This window comes from Microcaecilia unicolor, chromosome 2 (genome assembly GCF_901765095.1).
Source record: "Microcaecilia unicolor chromosome 2, aMicUni1.1, whole genome shotgun sequence".
Lineage (NCBI taxonomy): Eukaryota > Metazoa > Chordata > Amphibia > Gymnophiona > Siphonopidae > Microcaecilia > Microcaecilia unicolor.
The window spans coordinates 513,266,485-513,288,675 of NC_044032.1; the positions used below are offsets into that span (position 1 = coordinate 513,266,485).

The 22,191-nt window shown below is 43.1% G+C and overlaps 1 protein-coding gene across 1 annotated transcript in view; it reads left to right on the plus strand.

The window, feature by feature from the left end:
* The window catches only part of LOC115461429, a 453,017-nt gene extending 431,061 nt beyond the window's left edge, over positions 1-21,956 (plus strand). Inside the window, exon 20 of the mRNA XM_030191224.1 lies at positions 21,000-21,956. Coding sequence (XP_030047084.1) covers positions 21,000-21,486 — 487 coding nt within the window. The 3' untranslated portion in view covers positions 21,487-21,956. The remainder of the gene's footprint in view (positions 1-20,999) is intronic.
* The last annotated feature ends 235 nt before the right edge of the window (positions 21,957-22,191 follow it).

Genomic DNA, 22,191 nt, shown 5'->3' on the forward strand with positions numbered 1-22,191 from the left:
GGGGAATGGGGGGAGTCAAGGGAGGTGGGGTTCTATGGTCAGGAACTGAGTAATAATTTTGGGGTGAAGTCTTGGGAGTGGAAAAGTTTGGGAATTATGTTATGGTGCAATCATGTTTGGGGGTGCTGGCTGGGATGTCCCCTCTGGGGACAAGTCCATAAACCGCTACTAAACGGACTTGGAAAAATCCACAATTCCAGGAATAACATGTATAGAATGTTTGTACGTTTGGGAAGCTTGCCAGGTGCCCTTGGCCTGGATTGGCCGCTGTCGTGGACAGGATGCTGGGCTCGATGGACCCTTGGTCTATTCCCAGTATGGCATTACTTATGTACTTATGTAAAAGATGTAGTAGCTGCAGTTGTCTTACATACATTTTCTTCATGGTGAAATTAATATCTTGGAATGTGGGGGGGGGGGGGGGGGGGGGGATAAATTTGCCAATTTGGGATCCACCCCAGGATATTGAGGGAGCTCAGAGAGGTTCTGGCAGGTCCTCTTAAAGATTTGTTTAACATATCCTTGCAGACGGGAGAGGTTCCGAAGGATTGGAGAACGGCGGAGGTGGTCCCTCTTCACAAGAGTGGTGATAGGGAAGAAGCTGGAAACTACAGGCTGGTAAGCCTCACTTCGATTATTGGAAAAATAATGGAAGCGATGCTGAAGGAAAGGATAGTGAATTTCCTGGAAGCCAATAAGTTGCAAGATCCGGGACAACATGGTTTTACTAAAGGGAAATCGTGCCAAACAAATCTCATTGAGTTCTTTGATTGGGTGACAGGAGAATTAAATCAGGGACGAGCTATGGACGTAATCTACTTAGATTTCAGCAAAGCTTTTGACACGGTTCCCCACAGGAGGCTCTTAAATAAACTGGAAGGGCTGAAGATAGGACCCGAAGTGGTGAACTGGATTAGGAACTGGTTGACGGACAGAAGCCAGAGGGTGCTGGTGAATGGAATTCGCTCGGAGGAGGGAAAGGTGAGTAGTGGTGTGCCTCAGGGATCGGTGCTGGGACCGATTCTGTTCAATATATTTGTGAGTGACATTGCCGAAGGGTTAGAAGGTAAAGTTTGCCTATTTGCGGATGATACTAAGATCTGCAACAGAGTGGACACCCGGGAGGGAGTGGAAAACATGAAAAAGGATCTGAGGAAGCTAGAAGAATGGTCTAAGGTTTGGCAATTAAAATTCAATGCGAAGAAATGCAAAGTGATGCACTTAGGGAATAGAAACCCTCGGGAGATATATGTGTTAGGCGGGGAGAATCTGATAGGTACGGACGGGGAGAGGGATCTTGGGGTGATAGTATCTGAGGATCTGAAGGCGACGAAACAGTGTGACAAGGCGGTGGCCGTAGCTAGAAGGTTGTTAGGCTGTATAGAGAGAGGTGTGACCAGCAGAAGAAAGGAGGTGTTGATGCCCTTGTATAAGTCATTGGTGAGGCCCCACCTAGAGTATTGTGTTCAGTTTTGGAGGCCGTACCTTGCGAAGGATGTAAAAAGAATTGAAGCGGTGCAAAGAAAAGCTACGAGAATGGTAAGGGATTTGCGTTACAAGACGTATGAGGAGAGACTTGATGACCTGAACATGTATACTCTGGAAGAAAGGAGAAACAGGGGTGATATGATACAGACGTTCAAATATTTGAAAAGTATTAATCCGCAAACGAACCTTTTCCGGAGGTGCGAAGGCAGTAGAACGAGAGGACATGAAATGAGATTGAAGGGGAGCAGACTCAAGAAAAATGTCAGGAAGTATTTTTTCACAGAGAGAGTAGTGGATGCTTGGAATGCCCTCCCGCGGAAGGTGGTGGAAATGAAAACGGTAACAGAATTCAAACACGCGTGGGATAAACATAAAGGAATCCTATTCAGAAGGAATGGATCCTAAGGAGCTTAGCCGAGATTGGGTGGCAGAGCCAGCCGGTGGTGGGAGGCGAGGATAGTGCTGGGCAGACTTATACGGTCTGTGCCAGAGCCAGTGGTGGGAGGCGGGGCTGGTGGTTGGGAGGCGGGGATAGTGCTGGACAGACTTATACGGTCTGTGCCCTGAAGAGGACAGGTACAAATCAAAGTAGGGTATACACAAAAAGTAGCACATATGAGTTTGTCTTGTTGGGCAGACTGGATGGACCATGCAGGTCTTTTTCTGCCGTCATTTACTATGTTACTATGTAATTAAACGGTCAAAACTTTTGCAATACCTACACAGACACAAAATTGATATCGCTTTGTTAAAAGAGATGTATATCAATGCTTTGGAACACACTAAACATAAAAAAGGGGGGTGGCAATCTTATTTAGGGGAGGAGTGGTAGAGCGGGTGCAGATTGTGGCAGTGGATCCCACTGGTAGGTTTGTCCTCGCAGAAGTAGTCGTTAATCATCACCCATTCCTTATTTGTAACTTATATGCTCCAAACCAATATGATAAACAAATTTACAAAACAGTGATTAATCTCCTAGTCCAACACAAGCACTCCTCCTTATCGGTGGTTGGAGATTTTAATGCAGTATGGGACCCTGTTATGGATAGATCTAGGCTTGGCCCACAGGTACCTTATCGTGCTAATAAAGGGCTGTGGCAGCTGTGTCACTTTTTGGATTTAGTTGCTGTTTGGTATTCCTCCCCGTGTTTCTCTTCTTGAGTTTTTCTGTATTTCAGGAACGCCAACTCTTTAGCCTTTATTTTCTCAGCCACTTGTTTGGAGAACCATATCGGTTTCCTTTTTCTCTTGCTTTTATTTACTCTCCTTACATAAAGGTTTGTGGCCCTATTTATAGCTTCTTTCAGCTTGGACCACTGTCCCTCCACTTCACGTTCATCCTCCCATCCCATCAGCTCCTTCCTCAGGTATTCCCCCATTTTACTAAAGTCAGCACGCTTGAAATCCAGGACTTTGAGTTTTGAGGGCCGCCCTCCACTTCAGCTGTCATATCAAACCAAACCATTTGATGGTCACTGCCGCCCAGGTGGGCACCCACTAGGACATTTGACACACTATCCCCATTTGTGAGCACCAGATCCAGCGTCGCTCCCTCCCTCGTGGGTTCCGTCACCATTTGTCTGAGCAGAGCACTTTGAAAAGCATCCATGATCTCTCTACTTCTTTCTGATTCTGCAGACGGAACTTTCCAATCTACATCCGGCAGATTGAAATCTCCCAGCAACAGCACCTCTCTCTTCTTTCCCAACTTATGGATATCTGTGACCAGATCTTTATCTAGATCATCCAATTGTGTCCGAGGTCTGTAGACAACACCCACATGTACAGAGGTTTTATCATCTCTTTTTAAGGTGATCTATATCGCTTCTTCCTTTCCCCAGGTCCCTGACATTTCAGATGTCATTTCTCACATACAGAGCTAATCCTCCACCTTTTCGACCCTCTCTATCCTTCCTAAATAGATTATAGCCCGGTATGTTTGCATCCCATTAATGGGAACCATTTAGCCACGTCTTCGTGAATTGCAACAATGTCTAAGTCTGCCTCCAAGATCAGATCAGTTTCTGGTATGTGTTTCAACATTTGTAATTTGGGGGTGTTTTTTTGTCTTTGGGTGCCTTCATATCCTTTTGTTCCACCTCCATTACTTGTTCTTCTGCCTCAATTCTATTTTGAGGAACATCACAGTGCTGTAATGGAGCAAAAGAATTCTGTAGGGGCAACACTTGTGAGGGTGGATGCCTGTGTGTCACATAACGAAGTCTGCCTGAGCCTACGGTGAATCATCTATTCTTAGGTGGCTTTATCCTTTGAGGCAGTGGTGTGAATTTGGCTTGATTCTGTGCTTTATGATGTTGTGCAGTCTTAGAAGTTGCTTTAAGTGCATCTAATTCCTGCTTTACTTTACTGAGGTCCTGTTTTAAATTAGTGAACTGATGACAGATAGGACAAGCCTTAAGGCTCCAGATGATTGGCCTTGAAACTAAAGCACCACAATTGTTACAGAGAATAAAAGTCATCCTGATTTGTTGGAATGGGTATGAACAGGTATGCCTTGATTGGGTTTAACAGTGTGCAAGATTAATTTTACTCCTCAGCAAACTGAGACAGTTGTAATTAGGGTGGAGTTAATTTGTGATAAATAGTGTATTTAGAAAAGTTATTTAGGAAGTGTCAGTCTTGGGGTGGGTGGGCTTAAACTTAAAACCTGTGGAATGTGTTTGCTGTAAAACCTATCTCTAGGACTGTGATAAGCCACTATTCTACACAGCTGGTTGGGAGACAAGGGGAAGACAAGGTTAAGTCAAGGGGAAGACAAGGTTAAGAAATGCACCAGAAATTTGCAGAAACCACAGCTGTAGGGTAGGGAAAGCCAGCAGAATAAAGCCAGCACAATTCTTATCTGTTTGAGTTTCCTTCAGGCAGCAGACAAGCAAAGAGCTCCAGGCTGCTCAACTCTCTCCACAGAAACAGAAACCACCACACCTAAGGCCCAGATGCATCAACCAAACGTTAAAAAATAAGAATCGTAAAAGTGCTTAACGATTTTTAAAAAACGAGGCATGCACTACAAAAACACTCCAGAAATGTTTGGATCGGTATTGCAAAGTAGGATCAAAGAATCGTTAAACCCGTCGTTAATCAGCGCCTAAAGCATGCGCAGAGCAGCCCAAGCATTATGCTGGCTGCTCTGCGCATGCCACAAAGGCCCAGCTGTCAAAACAAAAAAAAAACTTCACAAACACGTGTGTTTCGGGAGGGGGCAAAGGCACTCATCATGAGCGTCCTGTATGGACGCCTCCCCCCCCCCCCCCCCCGCTGCTCCCCGCTTCCCCCCCCCCCCCCCCCCCCGGCACGAAAAATCTCCAATTTTAGCAGCCCCGGGCCGGCCCTCCTCCCTTCCTGAATTCTCCCACACTAGCTCCGCCTCCTGCCATGCTCCGGTCCCGTGCCCCTCCCCCGCCGCCCCCCCTTTGGTCGTGGCTGCCGCTCCCCCCCCCGTCCAACGACCCCCCCCCCTTTGCCTTACCGGCCCATGCAGCGCCTGTCACCTCTGCTGCACGGGCAAGAACAGCTGATCGGCGAGTCAGAAGGCCTCCTCAGACGTCCCTTCTTTCTTCCTGGGCCCGCCCTCCTCTGACGTAGGTAAACTACCATACGGGACGCTCATGACGAGTGCCTTTGCCCCCTCCCGATCCTTTTTTTTTTTTTCTTTTTTGGTGCTGAGGGAGAGGGGAGCAGCGGCGACCTGGGGCGTCAATAAAGGACGCCCCTGACGTGTTTTCGCCCCCCCCCCCCAGTTATTTTTTTTATTGGATTTTGTTAACTTCTAGCAGACAGACAGCCCTAACGAGAGGTACAGACTCTCGTTAGATTTCACGGTGTTCTCCTGCGTTAAACGAATCGGAAAAGGTTAGTGCATGTCATTTCAATGGGATTTGTAGAAGAATTGCTCATCTGCAATCAGTTTTCGTTAGCTGCTACTGTCGTCGGAAAATAGGCTTTAGTGCATGGAAAGGATAGGAAATTCTTCCTTGAGGGCTCATTTAACAGTGAAAAACGTTTAGTGCATTTGGGCCTAAGTGTTTATAATGACTGCTGAAAACCGGGTGGGGTGGGGGAGGGGAACAGCTCAGCACACTTTTAGTAAAAGAAAGAGATTTCTAATACTTCCTGGCAGTTTTGAAGTCTGAAAATCTAGTTTTCAAATTTACAGATATCTATAAACCAGTTAGAAACACAACAATCAGATCACAATATTTGCAGAGCAGATTAAAACAGTTTGTTTTTTTTTAAATCTTTTTAGGAAAGATATATTTGCAGTGACAAGGACAAACAAAGATAGAAGGGAGTAGGGTTACCATACGTCCGGATTTACCCGGATATGTCCTCTTTTTGAGGACATGTCCGGGCGTCCGGACGGGTTTTGGCCAGCCTGCCAATTTGTCCGGATTTCTGGACAAATGAGCAGGCTGACGCTGACCTGCTTGCGGGCGGCGGACCTCCCCTCACTCACGATTTTCCCTGGTGGTCTAGTGACTTCGGGGGCACGCTGCTGTGCATCCTGTATGCTGCCTGTGACGGTCTTGGCGAGATTCAAAATGGCCGCCGAGAATTGAAGTCTTGCGAGGCCGCTTCAATTCTCGGCGGCCATTTTGAATCTCGCCGAGACCGTCACAGGCAGCATACAGGATGCAGAGCAGTTCTCCGGGCAGGAAAGAGGGGGCTCTTTCCTGCCCCGAAGAAGTCACTAGACCACCAGGGAAGATAGTAAGGGGAGAGGTGGCGATGGGGCGAGGTGTGACAAGGGATGGGGAGTGGGTGTGAAGGAGCGTGGTGAGGGCGTGAAATGGGGCGGGGCATGGGTCCTCTTTTTTTTAAGGACAAAAAATGGTAACCCTAGAAGGGAGCGATGTGTAAAACCACAGCTGTAGGGTAGGGAAAGCCAGCACAATAAAGCCAGCACAATTCTTATCTGTTTGAGTTTCCTTCAGGCAGCAGATAAGCAAAGAGCTCCAGGCTGCTCAACTCTCTCCACAGAAACAGAAACCACCACACCTAAGTGTTTAAAATGACTGCTGAAAACCAGGTGGGGTGGGGGAGGGGAACAGCTCAGCACACTTTTAGTAAAAGAAAGAGATTTCTAATCATGGGCGTAGCCTGACATCCAATTTTGGGTGGGCCTGGGCCTAAGATGGGTGGGCAGAACTCCGTCCTGTCCCACAAGTGATTTGGTCCCTCCCTCTCTCGCCTGCAAGCCATATGGTCTTTCAAACATCCCCCTCATACCTTTTAAATAGCAGATTTTCATTGGCAGCGAGCAGCAACTAATACACACTGCTCATGCTGGCCCCACAGCCTTCCCTCTGATGCAACTTCCTGTTTTTGCATAGGTGGGAATACATCAGAGGGAAGGCTGTGGGGCCAGTGTGAATAGTATGTATCAGTCACTGCTCGCTGCAGGCAAAGATCTGCTATTTACAAGGTATGCAGGAGAGACAGTTGTGAGTTCTTGGCTGGTGGGGCTTGGGGAGCCCTGCCAGCCACATCATAGGTGTGCTGCTAATGGGTGGGCCTGAGCCCAAAGTGGGTGGGCCTGGGCCCACCCAGGCCCACCCTTGGCTACGCCACTGTCTCTAATACTTCCTGGCAGTTTTGAAATCTGAAAATCTAGTTTTCAAATTTACAGATAAGTACATAAGTACGTAAGTAATGCCACACTGGGAAAAGACCAAGGGTCCATCGAGCCCAGCATCCCGTCCACGACAGCGGCCAATCCAGGCCAAGGGCACCTGGCAAGCTTCCCAAACGTACAAACATTCTATACATGCTATTCCTGGAATTGTGGATTTTTCCAAGTCCGTTTAGTAGTGGCTTATGGACTTGTCCTTTAGGAAACCGTCCAACCCCTTTTTAAACTCTGCTAAGCTAACCGCCTTCACCACTTTCTCCGGCAACGAATTCCAGAGTTTAATTACACGTTGGGTGAAGAAAACTTTTCTCTGATTTGTTTTAAATTTACTACACTGTAGTTTCATTGCATGCCTCCTAGTCCTAGCATTTTTGGAAAGCGTGAACAGACGCTTCACATCCACCTGTTCCACTCCACTCATTATTTTATATACCTCTATCATGTCTCCCCTCAGCCGTCTCTTCTCCAAGCTGAAAAGCCCTAGCCTCCTTAGTCTTTCTTCATAGGGAAGTCGTCCCATCCCCGCTATCATTTTAGTCGCCCTTCGCTGCACCTTTTCCAATTCTACTATATCTTTCTTGAGAAGCGGCGACCAGAATTGAACACAATACTCAAGGTGCGGTCGCACCATGGAGCGATACAACGGCATTATAACATCCTCACACCTGTTTTCCATACCTTTCCTAATAATACCCAACATTCTATTCACTTTCCTAGCCGCAGCAGCACACTGAGCAGAAGGTTTCAGTGTATTATCGACGACGACACCCAGATCCCTTTCTTGGTCCGTAACTCCTAACGTGGAACCTTGCATGACGTAGCTATAATTCGGGTTCTTTTTTCCCACATGCATCACCTTGCACTTGCTCACATTAAACGTCATCTGCCATTTAGCCGCCCAGTCTCCCAGTCTCGTAAGGTCCTTCTGTAATTTTTCACAATCCTGTCGCTAGTTAACGACTTTAAATAACTTTGTGTCATCAGCAAATTTAATTACCTCGCTAGTTACTCCCGTCTCTAAATCATTTATAAATATATTAAAAAGCAGCGGTCCTAGCACAGACCCCTGAGGAACCCCACTAACTACCCTTCTCCACCCGCATAATCGAAACAAGATGGGCGTCCATCTTTCGTTTCGATTATACGGTCGGGGACGCCCAAATCTCAACATTTAGGTCGACCTTAGAGATGGTCAACCTAAATGTTGAGATCGCAGACCTTGGAGCTGGGCGACCTCATTTTTCGCCAATAATGGAAACCGAGAATGCCCATCTCAAAAACAACCAAATCCAAGGCATTTGGTCGTGGGAAGAGCCAGCATTCATAGTGCACTGGTCCCCCCTCACCTGCCAGGACACCAACCGGGCACCCTAGAGGGCACTGTAGTGGACTTCATAAATTGCTCACAGGTGCATAGCTCCCTTCCTTTGGGTGCTGAGCCCCCCAAAAACCCCAAAACCCACTCCCTACATCTGTACACCACTGCCATAGCCCTTATGGGTGAAGGGGGGCACCTAGATGTTGGCACAGTGGGCCTAGTAGCGCTTTAGAAATGTTAAGTAGTAGTAGTAGTTTTGGAGGGCTCACATTTACTACCACAAGTGTAACAGGTAGGGGGGGATGGGCCTGGGTCCGCCTGCCTGAAGTGCACTGCACCCACTAAAACTGCTCCAGGGACCTACCTGCATACTGCTGTGATGGAGCTGGGTATGACATTTGAGGCTGGCATAGAGGCTGGAAAACAAATGGTTTTAAACTTTGTTTTTTTGTGTAGGAGGGGGTTAGTGACCCCTGGGGGAGTAAGGGGAGGTGATCCTCGATTCCCTCCAGTGGTCATCTGGTCAGTTTGGCCACCTTTTCGAGGGTTGGTCGTGAAAAAAAAGGGAGCAAGTAAAGTCGGCAAAATGCTTGTGAGGAGGCCCTTCTTTTTTCCATTATCGGCAGAGAACGCCCATCTCTTAACCACGCCCCCGTCCCACCTTCGGTACACTACCGACACGCCCCCGTGAAATTTGTTCGTCCCCACAACGGAAAGCAGTTGAGGACGCCCAAAATCGGCTTTCGATTATGCCGATTTGGGCGACCTTGGGAGAAGGACGCCCATCTCCTGATTTGTGTTGGAAAATGGGCGTCCTTCTCTTTCGAAAATAAGCGTGAAAGAGATGTATTTTCAAAGCACCTAGATTTACAAAGTTCCATAGAGGGGCATAATTGAACGAAAATGTCTATCTCCATGGGCGTTTATCTCCGAGAACGGGTCCGTGAAGGGGCAGACCGAACCGTATTTTCGAAAAAAAATAGACGTCCATGTTTTATTCGACAATTTGTGAGCTGGGCGTTTTTGTTTTTCAGTGATAATGGAAAATGAAAGCGCCCAGCTCAAAAACGAATAAATCCAAGGCATTTGTTCGTGGGAGGGGCCAGGAGTCGTAGTGCACTGGTCCCCCTCACATGCCAGGACACCAACCGGGCACCCTAGGGGGCACTTTTACAAAAACAAAAAAAAAGGTAAAAGAGCTCCCAGGTGCATAGCACCCTTCCCTTGTGTGTTGAGCCCCCCAAATCCCCCTCAAAACCTACTGCCCACAAGTCTACACCATTACTATAGCCCTAAGGGATGAAGGGGGGCACCTACATGTGGGTACAGTGGGTTTGGGGGGGTTGGACGACTAAAGCATTAAGCAGCACAATTGTAACAGGTGGGGGGGGGATGGGCCTGGGTCCACCTGCCTGAAGTCCACTGCACCCCCTAACAACTGCTCCAGGGACCTGCATACTGCTGCCAGGGAGGTGGGTATGACATTTGAGGGTGAAAATAAAAAGTTGTGAAACATCATTTTTTGTGGTGGGAGGGGGTTAGTGACCACTGGGGGAGTCAGGGGAGGTCATCCCTGATTCCCTCCGGTGGTAATCTGGTCATTTAGGGCACTTTTGGGGGCCTTATTCGTGAAAAAACAGGGTCCAGGAAAAGTGCCCTAAATTCTAGCTACAAACGCATACTTTTTTCCATTATCAGCGAAAGGCGCCCATCTCTCCTCGGCCGATAACCACGCCCCAGTTCCACCTTTGCCACACCTCCGACACGCCCCCGTCAACTTTGTACGCTTCCGCGATGGAGTGCAGTTGAAAACGTCCAAAATCGGCTTTCCATTATACCGATTTATTTGTTTTTGTGAGATAAACGTCTATCTCCCGATTTGGGTCAAAATCTAGGCGTTTTTCTCTTTCAGTTATAAGGTGGATAGTAACCTATGGAACTTTGTAAGTCTAAGTGCTTTGAAAATGAGCCCCCAAAGTGTAGGAAAAACTAGATGACCCATTTTGAACAAGTGAGCTGCTACCACAATGCATTTCATGAACAAGAGACCAAATGAAGTATCTTGTGTTGAAGAAGGTCTGGTCTAGAGAATGAATCTCAGATACTTTTTGAAACAAGGATGGATTGGTATATTTGTATACAACTCCATGAGATGCAGAGTGCACATTAGAAATGATAGAATAGAAGGAAAAATTTGGTTGAGGTCTCTAAAATCCAAGAGATCAAAGGAAGAAATGGAGAAGATTACTTTAGATGAAGTTTGGAACCAGGAGATTTCGAGCAGTCCTTGATGGAACACATGGATAATATTTTGCTGGTCTCTGAGTCTGCCTAAACACACATTAAGCAATGTAGGGAAGCTATTATGAAGCAGGAGAGACAACTATAAGGAACTGAATCTCTGAGAGAGACTTTAAAATCTGTTCAAGTAACATTAATGAAAGATAATTCAAATATTCATCAGAAGTTAGAGGTGCTGGAAAATCATGATTGTTGGTTAAATTTGAGATTCATTAATTTCCCAAAGTCACTAGTTTTGTCACTGCTGGAGATACTGTAGAAGTATTCAGTGAAAACTTTGCAGATCCCCTGTGATTCAATGCCACTTGTTACAAAGACATACTACGTGGATTTGGGTAATGCGGATGGCCAGGAAGCATAAGAATGTAAGCATCACCATTAAGCCCAGTGTCCTGTTTCCAATCATGGCCAATCCAGGTATCTGGCAAGATCCCAAGAGTAAAACAGATTTTATGCTGCTTATCCCAGGAATATGCAGTGGATATTCCCAAGTCCATTATAGTAATGGTTTATTGACTTTTCTTTTGGGAACTTGTCCAAACCTTTTTTAAACCCTGCTACAAAGAAGGAGTGTGCTGGGACTGATTTTGATCTTACTGGGTTTTTTGAGAGCTCTGGCCTGGTAACTACTAAAGTGATGTGGATAAGCCTCCTTTGCCTTGGAGCATGATTGTAATTGGATCCTCTGGTTATATTTCTGCTATAGGGATATGAGTTTTCTGGTACATAAAATAATGATATTTCCTGACTTTGAAAGCTGCTTAGTAAAGACATAAGGCTTTTTGGCCTATAAATCTCAATTTGTGGCTCTAGGTGGGATTTTTTTTTTTCTTACAATTTCCTTGCAAATGATTGCAAAGTTTCTTGATGTTTTTCTGGACCCAGAATATTTAAAGAATTTTCTTGAAGCAAGGAAACCTCCTACTCCTTTAGCTGTGTCTACTTCTTCTGGTAGCCCAGTTGTCAGAAAGAAAGTTTGCAGGCTTTTGTTAATTCTTCAGATCTGCAGTTAAGAATTTTCATGTTTTCTTTTCTTTTGATTTATGGGCTTTCCTCAGGTCCTGTAAGAATTGTCTCTCTCCCCCCCCCCCCCCCCCCCTTATTTCCTATATTGGAGGTTGTTTGATATTCTTACAAAAGTATATTTATTTATTCTTTTTGTACATTTCCTTTATTTTTAAGTAATGTCTTTCAAATTAATTTTATGTACTTGAGTTATGTATAAATGCATATAAAAATAAAATTAAAAAAAAGCTGTGGACCAGAAAATATGATATAGGTGACTAACATAGTAGAATTCAAAAGAGGTTTGAAGAAGTTCCTGGAGGAAAATTCCATGAAAAATTATTAGCCAGAGAGACTTTGGAGAGTCTGTACTTATCCCTTGAAATGAGCTGTAAATCTACTTTTGGGATCTACCAGATTCTTGTGACCTAGACTGATCATTGCCAGAGACAGAATGCTGTTGGGCTCAGTGGACCTTGGTCTGACTCATCATGGCTTTTTTTTTTTAAATAAAAGTTCAGTTATAAAACAATATAATTAAGTAGAAAACATTTTTAGGAAAAAGATATAATTTTAACTTCACATAAGTCCACAATATGGATCTAAGATGCCTAAATGAGAAATATAAAAGAATATCAAATTTAAATAAAGGAAATCGTGACGTGTTACAGATTTACATTATTAATTATCCAGAGTTTACAAGTTGTTAATATTTCCCAACTATTGTCTGGCTGTTATGAAAGCCTCCAATTGAGAAGGATCATAATAAACATATTTCTGTGATTGATAACCGATCAAACATTTGCAAGGATATTTAAGGAAAAATGAAGCGCCTAATTGAAGTGCTTGTGATTTTAATTGAAGACATTTCTGACATCTTTTTTGAGTATCCCTCAAAACATCCGGATAAATTCGGACTTTACATCCTTTAAATGTCTTTTCTTTATTTCAAAAGAACAATCTCAAAATCCAAATTTTATCTGGAGTCAAGGCCACAGTAGCCACCAGAGTTGTTGTTGGTAGTTGTTCTATATCTGATGTTTCTAGCAAAGCTGAAACATCTAAAGCCTGATTTTCTTGAGATTGTTGATTCTCTTCACCCTTAATAGGAAGGTAATACACCTGGGGAAATGGGGGATATTCTCTTCCCCAACCTCAAAGACCTCTTTAAGATAATTTTTAACATCTCATGAGGAGAAACTGTTTTTTGTAAGGGAAAATTAATAAAACACAAATTATTACTTTTTGAGAAATTCTCAAACATTTCAGTTTTCCTTCTGAGATTCATTAAATGCTTGAGTATACTATTTTGTACTTGTTGAATCTGTTGTATATCCCTTTCCTGATTAAGGACCTTTTGATTTAAAGTTTTTATCTCACCTTCAGTTTCTTTCAAATTCCCTTATAAGTATTCTAATTCTTCTGACACTTTTTTAACCTGGGGGCATATTACTTTAGCAAAATCCGCTATTAATGTCCAAAGATTATCTAAAGTCACTTCTTTAGGCTTATTCAAAAAAGACAGCAAATTGGTTGATCCGTACCTCAGATTGTTGAAAGGAAATTTCTGTTTCTCGACTGGAGCCTGACATTCCGTCGACGATGCCATCTCTGCAGTGTCTCGAGGAGTTTGAAAACTCCCCTGCTCCCCTAAAAGATCTTGTTGTACCTCCCGTCCTACATTTCCTGTATCTTCCAGGACTGAGGAAGCCGCAATAGGGGAACTGCTTCCTCGTGGCTGTGGGGGAGTAACTCTTATGTCGGGGCTCAAGGTGATCTCCAACCCTAAGTTCCACTCCGTGTCTCCAACTACCCTGGATGGAACAAGCGGGCCAGCTCCCGACTGGAGTCCGCTGAAGATATGAAAGAATGGTCTCGGGACGAATTGGTAAGTTCTGCTGCTGGGGGGTAGCGGCAGCGGTCCGGCCTCTGCGTTTTGGCATCGCTAAAAGAAATCCACGCGGAGCCTCAAAACATGTCTGTCTCATTCAGCGGCCTTTTAAAAAAAAAATATATGTCTCTATATGCCAGTATCTTCCCTTTTTCATTCAAAGTGGCATCTTGTAGGCTTTTCTTTTTTAGGAAACAAAAATTTTCTTAATCCCCTTGTGCTAGCTAGCAAAATACCGCCTTGTCTCATTATTTCTTTTTCTGGCCAAAGACCTTTACCACAATATGCACAGAAAATGCTTCAACTCTTTCCAGTCTGATTTTCTGAATCTGTCTCCCTCTTCTGCATCATCAACTTAGATACTATCTAGCATCATTTCTGTGAATAACTCTTCATCAAACTCTTCACAAGAAGTGTTCCTCAACGTTCTGTTCTGTGTCTCTTGTTCTGTTCTATTATCCTTCTTGGCTTTTGTTCTCTGAACTCCCACATGGCCTTCACTGCCCTGCAACTGACTCCCCCCTCCTTCAGAGGTAGTCCTTCCTGCAAAGCATTCTGAACATGTCCTATCACTGTCTGGCTGTCCAACCCCCACCAGCTCAATCTCCATTTTTTGCTGCTATAATGCCATTACAGATCACATTCTTTGCAGCACTTCCACCTTGTGAGCATCAGACCTGCCACTGGTAAGCCTCCAGCCTTGCCACAGTTCTACTTCTCTTCAACAGAGCATCATCAAGGAGAAATCAAAGCTGCTTCACCCATGGGAGCAGAGGCTGCTACAAAAGACGGAAGACTCCATGGCTGTTCTCTGCTTCTGCCCTCCAATCCCATTATGGGGGAAGTATTCTTCTTTGACCTTGCAGGCCAAGTTAGGAGAGGACAGTAGTGCCCTGTGGAGCCACACAGGTTACATACCCATAAAGTGAGCCCCAGGGAAGAGAGAAGAGGGGAAATAGAAAGTGAGAGAGTGAATGATTGAGTAAGAAAATAAAAGAGAGAACAAATTCATCTTCCCTCCATCTATCTCCCCAAGGCCCTGAAGAATTTTATGGTCCCATTCCAGTCTCCCTTCTCTCTAGATCTTATTAGAGGAGTTGACCAGTAGACCAGGCATTACACCGAGCACTGGGGGACCCCAGGCTGCCTCATTAAGACCTCCAGACTCCATCTCATTCCAACAGGCATGTGCCTGTCTTCTTTATACTGAGTCTGATAATATTCTGCTATATAGAGAGGGTACCTAACTTGTAATTTTCATCGGTTAGACTGATTGTCTAATGTCAGGTAGAATCTGGGAAAATCTATTATTATATACATCTGATTCCATCACTTGTGTTTGGTAAGAAAGAGAAGGAGAAACGGTTTTTAGTTCTGAAGATTACAGATTTTAATACTCACCAAGTAACATACAATTGCACGCATAAATTCTTTCAAGAAGAGGTCCGTGCAGCAGGACCCTATCAGTCTGACATCCAGGAATTCTCTCTTACTTGCACTAAAGGTTGCCATCTTTTATACTCTCCTGACTGCATTAAACTCTATGGGTTCTCATGGATCTGCTTATCAATTTTTTCATCAAATTTCATCCTGACCGCAAAATGTTCTCTTCTCACAAAGGTGTGAACAGCCCCCCCTTTCTGAGCTCCCCGTTCTTTCACACCTACCATAGGTGTTATTTACCAGCTTCATGTGTTTCTGATCAGTTTCGTTTCCCTGCTGCTAACCCTCCTTGTGAGGAATAGAAACTTAAGCAACAGACCAATCTGACCCAAGTCATTCAGCAAGCAAACCCTTAGGCCTCAAATCTAGGCTCTAGGTTTGAGGTTTTTAAACTTGGGCAGTAAGCCTCAGATTGTACCATATTTCTACAGCCCACCTCTGTTATCTTCAGACCCTGCCACATCCACAAAAATCTTGAATGTAACTATTAACGCCCTCAAGACTCATATTGCGCGGATTGTTTCTTCCTCTTTCCATACTCTGACAGATTTGTTCAGTCCATTCTTTCCTAGAACCTAGTTCTTTTTGTATCTTCTTACACTTGGTCCTTTCCAAACTGGATTATTGCAATTGTCTCTTTATAGGTTTACTGGTCCATCGGTTTCATAGGCTTCAAGTGATACAGAATACTGCTGTCAAGCTTCAACATGGTCGCAGGAAGTTTGACCACATCACTCCACTCCTGTTCTCAGAACACATGGCCCCAGTATCTTATAGAATTCCCTTTAAAATTAATATTCTTTGTCACCAGATTCAGACCTTAGGCTTGCCTTCTTTTCTCTCTAGCCTCCTGGTCCTTTAATCTCCTACACGATCCTTGCGATCTACTACCAAGGGCCTCTTGGTTGTCCCATTCTTTGGTAAGGTTTTTTTTTTTTTTAATACTACCAGAAACTCTTGTTTCAGTGTTCCTGGCCCAAAACTTTGGAATGCTCCCCCTCTTTATCTGAGGCTTGAAAGCTCACTTAGGTTCAAATCTGAGCTTAAAACGTATTATTTTTCATTGGTATTTTCCTCCGGTTCCGGAACTTAATCTGTACTCTTCAGCTTGTGTTTTGCTCCTTGCATTTCTGGTATCAGTTTCCATTCAGGGGACTAATCGAATGATGCCGGCGAAATACATGGCTGGCGATGTATTGTGGCGGCGCTGCAAAGAGCTGGCTGGAACCCTATTTTCGAAAAAGATGGCTGGCCATCTTTTGTTTCGATAATACGGTTACGACCAGCCAAATGCATTGGATTTCGCCAGGGTTTGAGATGGCCGGTTTCATTTTTTATCGATAATGGAAACTTATGTTGGCCATCTCAAACCCGGCCAAATCCAAGGCATTTGGCCATGGGAGGAGCCAGAATTTGTAGTGTACTGGTCCCCCTGACATACCAGGACACCAACTGGGCACCCTAGGGGGCACTTCTAAAAATGTAAAAAATTATTTTAAAAAGCAGGTGCATATCTCCCTTCCCTTGGGTGCTGAGCCCCCCCCAAACCCACTCCCCACAACTATCCACCATTACCATAGCCCTTATGGGTGAAGAGGGGCACCTACATGTAGGTACAGTGGGTTTTGGGGGTTTTTGGAGGGCTCCCATTTACCACCACAAGTGTAACAGGTAGTGGGGGGATGGGCCTGGGTCTACCTGTCTGAAGTGCACTGCACCCATTAAAAAACTGCTCCAGGGACTTGCATACTGCTATCAGGGAGCTGGATATGACATTTGAGGCTGGCATAGAGGGTGGCAAAAAATGTTTTAACATTGGGTTTTTTTGGGTGGGAGGGGGTTGGTGACCACTGGGGTAGTACGAGGAGGTGATCCCCGATTCCCTTCGGTGGTCACCTGGTCAGTTAGGGCACCTTTTTGAGACTTGGTCGTGAAGATAAAGGGACCAAGTAAAAGCGGCGAAATGCTCAATGCCGCTTTTTTTCCCATTATGGCCTAAAGCCGGCCATTTCTTAACCCCGCCCATGCCTGCCCATGTCCCGCCTTTGCTTCGCCGTTTACACACCCCTTTTCATTTTCGCCGGCGGTGCGACGGAGTTCAGTTAAACCCGGCCAAAATTGGCTTTCGATTATACCAATTTGGCCGGGTTTGAGAGATCACCAGCCATCTTCCGATTTATGTCGGAAAATGGCCGGCGATCACTTTCGAAAATGAGCTGGATTGTTACCTATTTGTTTTCTCCCTTCTGTTACTTATCCCTGATTTTAAAAATTGTAATTTTTTTCCCTAGTCTCCATTATCCTTATGTCTCGCTTGTCAAGTCTGTATTCTTTTCCCTTGATCTTGTTATCCTTCCCCCAATAATCTCTAATTTTACATTGTAAACCACTCAGATTTCTTGTTTGAAAGTTTTGTGGTATATCAAATAAACTGAACCTGAACCTCAGACCCTGCCAAAAAATCAATCATCATTACACCATTGCTATAAAGCATTTCAAAAGTGCTCATTTGAAATATGCACCATTGAGGTTCTAAAATTACACATGGTGCGCTTAGGCATGTACTTGTAAGTGGCATCAGAGTGTGTTCTGTGGCAGAGTTTGGGTGAAGCAGAATCACAATTTTAGATGTATACTTTACACATTATCATTAATGCCTACTCCCAGGCAAGTGTGATTGTCTAAAGCTTCAATGTCAGCACAATTTCTGCAGGATTTATGCTATTATTTTATAAAGACGCATGGAGGGACATTTTCGAAAGGACATTGAAGTCAGAATTGGGAAGTCCTGCTGATGATGTCCAGAAAAAGTCCATCTCACAGCCATTTTCAAACAGGTGAACAGGAAATGCAGGTTGTTCCCTGTTCAAAAATTTGTGAAAATGTCCAAAATGAACAGCCATTTTACAAAGTGAAACATCCAAATTAGGAATGCCAAAAATCCAGAGACAAGGACGTCTGTCTAGCAGCATTTTTACAGAAATAGCCATACAGGTATCTTTGCAGAGCAGAGAAGCTTCCTATTGGTCAGTGCAGTGGATTGTAAACAGGAAACCCAGGTTCATATATCCCTAGAAATCTTTTATTTTAAATACTGAGCCCTCCAGAAACAGGGAAATACCTACTACACCTGACTGTACATTACCTCAGTAGCCTTCAGTTTTGATGTCATAAATATTTAGTTACAGTAGGTATGTGTCTGTCTCAGGAGGGCTCACAATTTAAAAGGGAAAAAAAAGAGAGCTGAAGTGGGAATTGAACCTGGGTCCCCTGGTTTACAGTCTACTGCACTGATTACTAGGTTACTCTTCAGACTTGCGCGCTGCTTTGTTCAGAATGCCCATAATACCTGACGCTGTCATAGAGCCTGGTATTCCTTTCTGGTTTCACTTTCAGGGGAGAAAGGAAGACAGCAACCACTGGGGGGATTCATGAGAGGTTATGACTTAATTCCTCCAGTGGTCAGCTGCTCAATCAGACCACCTTTTTGTACCCTTAACGTGACTGAAACAGGACTTGGACATTTCTTCCCTTTCGATTATCACTGGATGAACTGAAATGTAGGACATCCAAATTCTACCATTCCAAAATCGCAATTTGGACATTTTAGGCAGATAGACTTTTTTGAGACATCAATGTGTTTTGGAAATGAGCACCATAGGCACTTATGCATCTTTACAAAATAGGTGAAAAATAAGCACCTGCGAGCGCATAAAGATACTACCTTTTTTGGGGTGTTATTGGGGTATCTGACACTTAGCTTAAATCAAACAGAAATAGGTCTCTGGTGATAACAGCTTCAGTAGGTAAAGTGTCAGAAGCAAATGTGTTCCCTCTTATCCTTAGATTCGAGCTCACTGCATTCTAAATAATAGAAAGGACTAACGCCACAACCAAGTATTGTAAAAATAAAGTGTGCATTTATTAAAAGAGCAGAAAAGATAATGTGCATTTATTTATAAGAGCATAAAAGATAATGTGCAAAGAAGGCACAGGGAGTCTTATTATAGAAACAGCTTAGAGTAAACACTCATAAATCCTTAACTAGTCTCCTAAGTAAAAGAGTCAATCTGAACCCGCAGCACATATACAAAGGTAGATGACCTGATGCAGATACCTCTAGATGGCAGCTTGTTCCTCAGATGGTCAGTCAGGTCCAACAAAAGAAGCACAAATAGACCTTCAGGAACTGGACAATGGAAGATTCTTTATTGAGAAGACCCCACACACCTGCATCGGGGTCTAGCAAAATACAAAGATCATAATGAATTAAAAATATGCAATATTAAAATCTATTATGATGGACCAGAAAAAACATGAATATTAAATACATGTAAATGCATTCTTAACAAATTTTTATAATTTTTTTATTATGTCTTTTTACAGTATGGTAATTCATATGAGTTTACTATATATATATATATATATTATAACAATTTTCCAAACCTAGGTTCAATCAATTCTATTAGTTGTGATAGCATACAAGCATTTACCAAAAACAACCATTATATCAATTATAAATCTTTATTCATATAACAAATTAAATATTTCACATTATTGTTCAATACACAACTTTAAAATCCACTCACATCAATGAATTGGTTGATGTGAGTGGATTTTAAAGTTGTGTATTGAACAATAATGTGAAATATTTAATTTGTTATATGAATAAAGATTTATAATTGATATAATGGTTGTTTTTGGTAAATGTATATATATATATGAGAACTATGTGTGTGTTATTTAGGGGAAGCTGTGGGCGCATTAGAATTTAATGCATGTCACATTACAAATACCAATGTGCCTATAGTACGCCTTAGTAAATATATCCCTAAGCAAATTCTGCAACACACCACCTAAATTCTAATGCACACAGCCAAAAAATAGGTGTGGTTATTGGTGTGGAAATGGGCATTCCAAAATTTACACGCACTGTTATAAAATATACCTCTCTGTGCCAAAATCTATGTGCTGATATTTTATGCCATGTTTTCCTGTGTGTAAATGGATGCATGTAGTTTTAGGCGCTAGGATATCAACTAAGCGTATTCTGTATACCGTGCCTAAATCTAGGTGCGGCTTATAGAATATGCTTAGGTGGAAATTTTTTCTCTGCGGAGTTTTTCAGGCGTCATATAGAATCTAGCTCATAGAGTTTTACAGTGCTTGTTTTGCTCCTACACACCTTTCTACCTTTCTATCCATTTAACCTAAACAACCTGTTATCAGATTACTTTCTTTATGTGATTTAAAATGTTATTTCTTATGGTAGTTTTTTTAGGCTATTTTCTTGTTGCAATTCCACTGAACATCTCAGAATTTGAGAAAAATGGAAAGGAACTGCCTAACTTGAGTTCTTAACAGGATAATTATTTTATCTGCTGTTGCTACTTCCCCCAGGGATTTATGAATCTTTACAGAATGGAGGCAGTTCTGTAAATGTCATTATAGAATACTAGTGTAACTGGTATTGGTACGCCTAAATATAGACACTAACATGTACAATAGCTCTAGGGCTCTCACAAATGTTAGCAGCTAGATTTGATATTTACATGCATTACTTACAGTATTCTGTAAGCTGCCTGCATAAATGATGACTCTGCCTATGCCCCACCCCTCTGAACACCCTCTGAGAATTGCATACTATGACATTTAAGTGCGTAATTATAGAACAGTGCTAGATGTACTATTGCCATTACTGCATGTAAGTGTACACTTACCCACGTGGATGGCAGTGTTCTATACATTTAAGAGCACAAAAGGCACTTAAGTTTAGGCAACCTGTTATAGAATGAGGGGAAGTACTTGTAAGGAGTTAAAAAATCTTGTATTATTTGAAAAATGTTCTTATTTATAGTTCCTTGTCATTGCTTTTTTCTGAAATAATTTTTTTTGTACAGGTGGCCTCCTAATTTCACCAGAAACTTGATTCGTGCATGCAGACCACCATCTACTTCAGTAGTCTTAGCACCCGGATGTCATTTTTGTGAAAAAAGGAAATGCACTACTTGTCCATTTATCAATGTCTCATCTACATTTAAGAGTAGAACAAACGTTACTTACGAAATCAAGGAAGTTTTAACCTGCATCTCAAAATCTGTCATCTATCTTATTACATGTGGGAAATGTGGATTACAGTATGTGGGGCAAACTCAACAATGTATGTTTGAAAGATTTACTGACCACAAATCCAGAATCAATTGTAAAAAAGATCTGCCTGTTTCCCAACACTTTAACCAGAGTGATCATTCCTTAGAAGACATAAAACTTACTATCATAGAGAGTGTAAGCAAAATAGATGACCTCAATAAGAGAGAAACCTACTGGATTAATGAACTGCAAACATTACATCCACATGGGTTAAACCATACAATAAGTAAGGCATAGCATCAGGAATGCTTTCCAACAAAGATTTTCAGAAAGTGTGCATATGCTGTCCATGGGCATAATGGGGGTATAGATTTTATAAAGAGAATATATATGGGATGTGTGGGAGTTGTTTAAGGGGATATATAAGGGGACATGTGGTTGTGTGCATGGTAGATATGTAAGTATAGAAGTATGTGAGTTGTGAATTTGTTTCAGGGTATAGAAGTCTGTGAGTTGTATTTATATCTGGGGGAATACAAGAATGTAGAATAGTGGGGATATGTGGGTATGAAGAGTAGAGAGACAGGTACATGTAGCTATATACAGTACGGCATGTGTGCCTTTGCAATGTTTATAGGTTTTATAGATAAATAAATTACTAGGATGCATAAGAAGTTGGATGGGTGTCTTGGTGTATATGTGAAGTTGTGTAGCTATTTGTGAGAATATGCAGTAGTGTAGAACATAAGAGTAGCCATACTGGGTCAGACCAATGGTCTATCTATCCCAGTATCCTGTTTTCCAAACAGTGGCCAAGCCAGGTCATACCTTGCAGAAACCCAAATTGCGGCAACACTACATACTACAAATCCCAGGGCAAGCAGTTGCTTCCCATGTCAGTCTCAATAGCAGACTATGGACTTTTCCTCCAGGAATTTGTCCAAACCTTTTTTAAACCCAGATACATTGAACGCAGAAAAAACACTATCCAGCTAATAATCG